The sequence below is a fragment of the Asparagus officinalis genome, chromosome 4, assembly GCF_001876935.1.
Source record: "Asparagus officinalis chromosome 4, Aspof.V1, whole genome shotgun sequence".
NCBI lineage: Eukaryota > Viridiplantae > Streptophyta > Magnoliopsida > Asparagales > Asparagaceae > Asparagus > Asparagus officinalis.
Genome location: NC_033797.1, coordinates 47,006,316 through 47,015,866, shown reverse-complemented (window position 1 = coordinate 47,015,866; position 9,551 = coordinate 47,006,316). Strand labels below are relative to the sequence as shown.

Genomic DNA, 9,551 nt, shown 5'->3' with positions numbered 1-9,551 from the left:
TGACGCATAAGCTGGATCCAACTGTTAATAACGAGTAAAACAAGCTCCTTTGCAGAAAATCTATGAGAAGGGAACCTCTGCAGAAAAGAATCTGAACAACAGATTCACATCAATGAATTACAAGATTTGTAGCAGAAAAATCTTGGTAAGGAAACGTCTAAGTAATAAAACAGAGAGTTTTACAAAATGAAACACCAAAGCCCACAATCACAACTTAACCTCACAGAAGCAATCAGGCAAAGCTGAACCCCTCCCCATCACAAAATCTTCCCTATGTTCCTTCCACATAGCCTCCGCCAACTCTTCTCCTCTCATCCCCTTCTCAGTATACACAGCAAAAGCCCTTCTACTCAAAAACAAAGTCTTGTACATCTCATTCAGCGCCCTCATTGCCGCAACCATTTTATCCATATTCCCAAAATAGGTAGCAACATAAGCATCACTATTAATCGACACGTAGTAATCAAGTGCAGCCTTGGAATTTCCATGCATGCGGGCAAAATCTTCACTGTTAAGAAGGGAAGCTTTAGTATAAACATTGGTATAAACTGATGTGAGCCCTTCAATCTCCAACAAACCATCTCCTGCTGCCAAATAGATTGTTGTGTTAGTAGGTATTGCAAGCGATTTCAGTATGAAGGCAGTCTCGTTGGGTGTTAGAGGACATTTTCCTCGAGTTCTCCAAACACGAGCAAGATCACCAGTCCATGGCTTTCGATCTCCACGAGCATTTTCAATGGCTTTTTGTGATGCGGGCGTTAGTCCAGAGTATTGGCATTGGCTGTAGGCTACCATGTCGGGTTCAAACCTGAGATGAAGGGAAAGGAAGGGTTTGGGGATAGCATTGAGGAGCTCGTTGCCCTTAAATTCCAGAGCTTTGTTGAGACGAAGGGCATTGTAGCAAGCTTGGCAGAGGGCAGCCTTGGCATATAAAGGGTACCTGCAACATCGGGATATATATGGAGGAAGAACATACAAATTATTGCTTCCATTTTTTTTTGGTCATATACGTTCATACTCTTTTCTGATGTAAATGGCAAAGGTTCCAAAAAGCAATGAAGCATCGATGAAGATTAACAATGCATCAATTACAATACTGGGGCCTTGAAACAGTAATATGTGCAGTTTTTACTGTCAGTCTGTGGGGTCTTCATCATCAATTTCACTGTCCCTAATATAACATATGTTACATGCAATCAACTAGGCTTCAAACTAAGGAGAATCCCTCATCAACATCTCTTCCCATGAAAGCAACATGCAATATCATGTAATTTTATCAAATTGCTTCCCTGTAAAGTATGTTCATTTTATTCTAAATGCCCTTAGAGGAAGTCCATGGCCCTTCGGTTTTATATTCTTATAACATTATGGTTCACTCTTAATCTGTCACCTGGTCCCCAATTAATGAACGCTTAAGTTTCTTCCTATTATTAATTTCATTGCGGACACACAATTTACGAGATATATCATTCATTCTCATTTTCAACATCCATATTGTTTTTTAGCACATAGTTTGTAGCATAAAATTATGGACCATACAACATATTAGGTACTATTGGGTTCAACTGTCAACAAATGGATAAGCCATAACAGGTGATCCTGACTGTAGACAACTCTCACCTATTTCCTACGTCTTCTTTACTACTTTGTTCTTGTACACGAGATGTTTGGTCCATCAAAGACCTCCATATTCATTCAGACTTTTCTCTGTTTGGCAAGTTATCAAGAAGATTACAATCAGTATAAATTCGAAACTGAAACATAAATGCATTTTCCCACTCACAGCAGTTCAGCTAGTATTGGGAGAAGACCAAAGGAGAATCTTCTGGTTGGTTCTCAGCTAGTAACCCATTTCTCGTTAAACTCTTTGAGGAATGCTCTGTATGATTTCCTAATATGAACTTCTTCAAGAAACACAATCGTCTTCCTAATCATATTCCATTTCAAAAGGCTTTGATGCAGCCCCACGTAGTTGCTGGTAGTGGCAGAGATGTTCTCTTGATACCAAGCACGCTCAAAAGTGTACGCTCATCTAACATTGTCCGTAAACACACACTACACAACAATCCTTTTGCAATATACATCTAAACTGTTTATTTAAGTTCATATGGTCTGAAGGTATGAGTAAGTAAACTATGTTCATAGCCTTTGATCACTCCTGCTAATCAGCAATTTACCTAATGTAAAAGTGTGCATGTCAAGGTATTATTTAAAAAAACTTCTCAGACGAGTTATGTTTTTTTGCTTCCAATTATAAATCAGGAAAGGATCTGAGGCACAAAGAAACAGACAGAAATGACACGTTCAGTGGCCAGACTATCAGAGCTATAGAACGCCATAAGCCAGACAGAAATAGACTGACATCCAATCTGAAAAAACAAGCCTATAAGATAAGCATCTATTCATTCTCGAAGCCCCAGAACACAGATATTCCTACTTATAAGTACCAAAACTCATGCTCACGACTTTGTCACATGAAAGCCTCTATTTCTTTTGTTGGTTTCTATTGATTGTTGCTTTAGCTTTCCTTTATGAGGAATGGGGAGGTAATATTGTTGCAGCAGAAGCTAAAGTCCTACATGATAGCTTCTCATTGCTGAAACGAAGACTACCATAGTGCCATAGATTCTACAACCACAGATCATATTATCTATCGGGCTATGCAATCAACATAGTGAAAGTAACAACCAAATAAAATAAAATGCATACCAAGTTATTCTTTAAAGGTGTAATTTATAAATCCGAGAGTACACCCTTCTACCTGTCTCTTCTTTGGCTCATTGCTGGAGTAATAGAGATATAGCGGTGCTCTAAAAGCGAAGGAAGAACAACCTCGGCGTAGTCGAAAAGCCCTTTGCGCTTGCTGCAGTCCACCTTGAACGGTTCTCTTGATGCAATCTCTTCTGGCAACTCTTTCATGATTTCAATAAAACCCTTTGTTTGTTGAATAAAGTAGTCTACATCAAACACATCCACAAAGCCACTGATTGAAATTCCTCATCAGCCATATTATTTTACAAACTATAGCATAAGAAACACACTATTCTCTCTTCATTTTCTTCGTAATTGTACCTGGACTCATTCCAATATGCCGCAACCTCAAATTTTGGTAAAACCAATGTTGCATTCAATAGGCGAGCAATCCCAATACCATCACATAACTACACTTAAAGAATTAAACTTAAGAGACAAAAAAAGAAACATTAAGAGCGTGTTTGGCAACATAGAAGTAAATGGAAAGCAGAAAAAACTTTTTATTTGCGAATATTGTTTGGACATAGAAAGTGAAAATATGGAGAGATGAGATGACAGATAATGTGACGTCCACTTTCTTTATCATGTTTGGTTGTGATGGAAAGCAGACTGTAGAAAGTGAATATTTAAAATTAAAATGGTAAAAAGAAAAAAAAACGTTTGACTCATCTCAATTGATTTTTCATGTTATTTCTCAAAAATTTTAAGTGAACGGGGCTAAAAAGCTACTTAGCACCATCCACTTTCCCGGCCACTTTCAATTGCCAAACAGGTAAAAGATACCAAGTGAAGTCGCTTTCAAAATTTTAATTCCTCTTCCCATTTACTTTCTCGTTGCTAAACACGCAAACACAAACGAAGAGAAGAGACTCACATCGCGTCTCATTTGATTGAGGCCGCCATAGCAATCAACCCTAATATAACCATTGGTTCTCGCTGGTAAAGCTGCAACATTTCAACAAAAAAGCAATGGAATCTTCTGCAATAAAGCCAATTAAGAAACATTCAGGAGTAAAATAACATCAAATAGCAGAAATCAAGCAACTTCCAATTATAACTACTAACCAGTTAATGCTTCGTCAGTCCACCAACTGCAAGGCCGCCACTCGAAAGCCCTACGATTCGTCCATATAACCGACTTCTCCGGCAAAAAGGACCTGTTTAGCATTATCAAAAGGGTTAGTTACACAAGTCTCACTGACTTTTACCTTTTACACCTAGAACTTTAAATTTGCCCAAAAAATATCCCAAAGTTTCACCATTCTCAGCTTTAATAAAGTCAGCTACATCACCCACGAAAATGTACATACTCATGCTGAAAATAAATATCCCGAATCCCTTTCTTCCTCCTCTAACAATTTAAATTTAAACCCATTGAAAAAAAGTTAATTTATTTCTTCACTTATCCAAACACAAGTGAATTAAAATTGACACTGAACGGCAGCAAAAAAAACACAATTCTAAATGACAAGGGAGATACCAAGTAGAAAGTGGTGAAAGTTCAGGTCTTTTCGCGCAAATTTAAAGTTTTAGGGTACCAATGTTTGAGATTGGTGAAGCTTTAGGTTATTAAATCACAATTAACACTTTTCTAAAATAAAAAAAAATAAAAAAATGGAATCTAATTGAACAGATCAGGGATTAAGAAGAGAGATAGTTGAGTTCTTACTTGAAGGTGGATTTGAGAGAAAGAAATCGAGAAGAAAACGCTGACGAGGGGAAGAAGACGGCGGCGGCGACGACGAGCGAGAGGGAGAGGAGGAGGATGAAGACGATCGGCCGAATGCGATGGTTCAATGAGGTTGAAGGGATCATTGGATCGAACTTCTGAAACCCTAATTTGTGTGCTTAGATTCTAGATCTCTCACATTTTCATTATTGAAAATTGAGTTTTGATGTCAACCTGATCATGACGAATTTTGGTTCTTAATCTCTCACAAGCGGAGTTGAGGGGCTGTTTCGTTGGTTTCATAAAAATCAAGAATAGGAAATTGGGTGCAAATCGAAAAAAAAAATCAATTTTCTCCATTTTCATCCCTAAAACTCTGGGAAATGGTAGAGGCACAACACCAACCACACATTGGGACACACTCCCCTCTCTCACTTACAGTGCACGGGGCCCACATGAATTTTTTTTAAAATTTTTATGTGGACCCCATGCACTGTAGCTGAGAGAGGGGTGTGCCCCAAGGTGTGGTTGGTGGTGTGCCTGTAGTGCCACCCTAAAACTCATCACAACATCCAATAAAATATTATTTTTATCTAACAACTCATTCACTTTATCCAATAAAATATTATTTTTATCCAACAACTCATCTCATATCATCTCCTAAGGGTCCGTTAGTTTCGAAAAAAAAACTTGGAAATTAAAGAATAGGAAACCTATTTCCTATAATAGTTGTTTTGAGGTTGTTTGGTTGGGTTAAAAAAGAAGGAAATTATAGAATAGGAGATGGGATGAGATGAGTTGTCACCTTATTATTGGATGATGTGAGTGATTTTTAAAAAAAACTTGTTTTGAGGTTGTTTGGTTGGTTAAAAAAAATAAGGAAATGAATTGGAGATATATTATTGGATGATGTTTTGAGGTTGTTTATGTTTGGTTCATTTTTAAAAATAAGAAATTAGATGAGATGAGATGAGTTGGAGGTATATTATTGGATGATGTGACACATACTTAAGGAAATCAATTTCTTGTTTTTTTTTTGAGGAAATGGATGGAAATGAAGGTTTAATGAGATGAGATGAGTTGTCACAATATTATTGGATGATGTGTGTGATTTTTAAAAATGAGATAAGATGAGATGTGATAAGTTGGATGATGTGATACATTTCTTGTGTTTGGTTTATTTTTAAAGGTAAGAAAGGAGATGAAAGGAGATGAAATGAGATGAGTTGGAGGATAAAAATAATTTTTTATTGGATGTTGTGGGTGAGTTTTAGGGATGGAAATGGATAAAAACATTATTTTATTGATTTCCTTGTACCGATTTCTTTTTTTTTTGGTTTTTAGGAAACCAACCAAACAACCCCTAAAAATAAACCAAACACAAGAAATGTGTCACATTATCAAACTCATCTCATCTCATATTTAAAAATCACTCACATCATCCAATAATATGGTGACGACTCATCTCATCTCATTAATATTTCATTTCCACCGATTTCCTAAAAAAATAAGGAAATTGATTTTCTTAAGTGTGGGTCACATCATCTAATAATATACAAACAACTCATCTCATCTCATCTATTTTCTTATTTTTAAGAATGAACCAAACACAAGAAAGAAACTATTATAGGAAATATGTTTCTTATAATACATTTCCTTATTTTTTAACCAACCAAACAATCTAAAAATAAGTTTTCTTAAAAAATCACTCACATCATCCAATAATATGGTGACAACTCATCTCATCTCATCTCATATTCTTTGATTTCCTTCTTTTTTTAGCCAACCAAACAACCATGATACAAGATTTCATATTCTTTGATTTTCCACTTTTTTTTAGGCAAACAAACAGCCCCTGAGTTGCGAGGGGAAGAAGTGGGGGCATAGCTTTGGGTCGGGTCGGGTCGGGTCGACTCCAATTATCCACCCGGTATCTATTAAAGCTCCGAGTCTAGAAAAAGAAAGGTAAAGTGCAATAAGTCACTCGCTTATATCCTCGTAACATTTATTGCCTCTCAACTCATTGCAAACCATGTTTTGGAATTTTTGTCAATAAAAGCAAATTTGTAGTGGTTACCTAAATCAGAGTTTATGATAGTTTTCTAACTAACAAATAAAAAAAACGATGGTTGTTTATGAATATTTAAGGATTAATTGCGGTAAATTCCTTGTAGTATTGCCCAATTAAAAATAGACCTCATGTAGTTTATTTTGTGAAGAGGGAGCGAACTTTTTATTTATTTATTCTTTCTCATTTATTATTGTTATTATTATTTTAAAAGCCAGAAATATTACACATGTGATGATGACAACCAGACAACAAGCTACGCTGCTAATCCTTTCTAAATTGTAAAACCCAACCTACAAAGCACGTACTCAGCGGATCCTGCTGTCGCTACATTCTTATTCATGAATTTCTATACCCTCCTGAGAAACTCCACCGCATCAGCTGCAAGGAAACCAAACGTATCGAAAACGAATGGGATGAAAATAATATAAAGGTTGGAGAAGGAATATAAGGGAAATTAGGAAAGGAGAACGGAAAAAAAAGTAAAGGGGACATATAGTAGGGGATTTGTTTACAAATCCAAAGGTTTATCTTGATTTATTTTTGGAACCGATAACCTTCAAACGAATGCTTTAACCCACATCCTAAGTTGGATTTATGTTTAAGCCCAAAATGTAGTATACCCATATTTATACATTGCATTATACCAAAAAGTACTTAAAAATCCTAAATTACCCTTCTCCTTCTCCTTCTCCACCTAGATCCCTAATGTCAGAGCGCTACAATCTCAAAATGGATTCATCTAGCAACGGCCTCTCTCTTTCATCGCCTCTTTAAAATAGATAAATAAATAAAACCCTAACCCTAGGAAAACGCACAAACAATGATCTCAACACGGCCAAACCCTCCTCTGCCGACGCCACCACTGACCTCAAGTTCGTCTCATCTCCAAGGCCAAGCGCAAGAAGCTCGCCCTCTAATGTTGCTAGAGAGCCTCCGGCGAGCAAAAAAGTCTCACTATTGGTTACCTCCATCTCTTTTCTGCCCAAAGATCCATTCTTCCGACGTTAGCGACCTCAATAAAAAACCAACAGATCGTGATCGAGATCGCGACAATTGAGACTGAGATCATGATCGAGATAGGGATTATAATTAGCGGTGGGCCAACATATGTTGTGTCACTCTACACGGCAACGCGGGAGTTGAGGATTGTGCTAGTGGAGAGAGGGAGCGGCGACATACATGAATGGAGGTCGGAGGTGGGTGGGGGGCTATTGAAGGAGTGTGGGCTTGAGATCTAAGACTAGAGAAGAGAATGAGAATTGTAGTTTTGGATTTTAAGCTTTTTTGTTTAGTAAAATATAATGCGTAAATGTGGATATATTGTAATTTGGATTTAAGCATAAATCAACCCAAGTAGTTGGGTTTGAGTATTCAATTGAAAGTTGTTGGGTTTAAAGGTAAATCAGAGTAAAGCTTTGGGTTTGTAAGCCAAAGCCCTCAATATAATATCATGTTAGGAGTTTAGTAAAGAAAATAGAGGTAAACTATTTTTTAACCGTTGAACTCATATCATGATGGTCAGAAATCTTTTTCCTCCATTACACCCCAAAATTTTTTTTGGAGAAGGGCGGGGGTGGGGGTGTTGTGATCATATGGGATAAAGGATAATGATGGAGATTTTTCTCACATCCTTTCCCATCCATTCTTTTTATGAAAACTTTCCAAACAATGTTCAACCTTTTTAATGAAAACAATGTAAACCTTTCCCCCCAACTTCCCATATCCTTCATTCATCCTAGGCCTGGCCACTGGTCGGGGTTGACTTGAAAGCTCGACCAGCCCAATCCAGACTGTTTATGGGTTAGGTTAGGCAGAGTGCCCGAAATCAAAGCCCGAACTCGGATCGAGTCCTGCCTAAACCAAGATGAAAACCCACACATTGGTTCAAAATTTAGGCCCCAAATAAGCTATAATGCTATTGGGCCTCCTCAAATTACCAAAAAAAAATATTTAACTAGAGGATAAAACCATGTCCGATACTATTGGGTCTCACTAATTAAACAATCCTACATTTAATTTAGCCCCACGTACTTTCAGTCCTACTTTCAAATAGGTGATTTGAGCGCGAGCTGGCTAGCCGGGTTTTCACAGCTCCCAAACCCAAGATTAACGAGTCAAGCCCAACCCGAACAAGCCCGCTTCCGGTCTGTTGCTAGGTCTAATTCACCCCGTTCAAACATGGTGTTAAATCTTGAGGAGGCAACTAAAACTATTATTGGTGAGGATAGACCCTTAGTTCCTATCTCTTAGGACTCCTAAAAGAGTTGAAAAAATTTAATAAAAAGTCTGTATGCACAAATAGAACTATTCCTCAATTGGGCAATAGTAATTGAAGGGGTCCATTCACAATTGACCCAAATTTATCACAGTTAATTATTTTATAGAGAAAAAGCTTATAAAACAAAACAAAGTGACTAGGCAAACAAAATAATGTAAGCTAACAATAAGGGTGGCAAACAATCGAATCGAATCGAATACTAAGGTGTTCATATTTGTATTTGTTTAAAATTATCGAATTCGAATATGTCCTCTAATATTCATATTTTGATTTTTTTCGAATTCAAATTCGAGTACTTGGCATTTGATAAATATTTATAAATATTCACAAATACTTATCGAACATCAAAATAGTATTTATTCTGTTAAAGAATTTGATTTTCAAGTAGTAGCATTTAAATTCATAAACAGAAATTATTCCTTTATAACATATGATATATGTATATTTAAAATCAAATTTTTTATCAAAAAACAGATTTAAGATTATTTAAGTTTTAAAATTAGTGCATAAAACTTAAAGTAGAAATCATAAGTGCTTTAAAAATATGACATTATATTTACAATAGTACAAATAATAAGTGATCAATTTTTTAACAAATATTTGATAGAAAAACGAATCTAATATACAATTGTTTAAATTTTATTCATTAATAAACTCGAATACTAAAAATATTTATTTAATAATAAATAAACTACCGAATCGAAATATCGAAATATGACTAAATAGTTACTCAACATTTATCCAACTAGTTCTAAATTGTTTGATTCATTTCCACCCCT

The 9,551-nt window shown here is 36.2% G+C and overlaps 1 protein-coding gene across 2 annotated transcripts; it reads right to left on the bottom strand.

The window, feature by feature from the left end:
* Positions 1–4,759, bottom strand: LOC109837379 (uncharacterized protein At1g04910-like). 2 transcript variants are annotated; one of them, XM_020405604.1, is made up of 6 exons: positions 4,424–4,759; positions 3,820–3,911; positions 3,629–3,699; positions 3,073–3,161; positions 2,762–2,983; positions 1–940 (listed from the first exon to the last, which is right to left on the bottom strand). In XM_020405604.1, the coding sequence occupies exons 1-6, from the start codon at positions 4,567–4,569 to the stop codon at positions 208–210; spliced, it is 1,353 nt and encodes a 450-aa protein (XP_020261193.1). In that variant the 5' UTR covers positions 4,570–4,759; the 3' UTR covers positions 1–207. The 2 variants fall into 2 exon arrangements, with proteins under 2 accessions (XP_020261193.1, XP_020261194.1); XM_020405605.1 differs by having other exon boundaries at positions 3,629–3,733; positions 4,424–4,444.

Bases quoted from the DNA above. Each gene is read 5' to 3' on its own strand.
- LOC109837379 (XM_020405604.1), bottom strand. From the start codon at position 4,569: ATGATCCCTTCAACCTCATTGAACCATCGCATTCGGCCGATCGTCTTC. The intron at 3,912-4,423 runs GTAAGAACTCAA...AATGCTAAACAG, and splicing joins TCTCTCAAATCCACCTTCAA to GTCCTTTTTGCCGGAGAAGT. The intron at 3,162-3,628 runs GTGAGTCTCTTC...CTTTAAGTGTAG, and splicing joins TCAATCAAATGAGACGCGAT to TTATGTGATGGTATTGGGAT.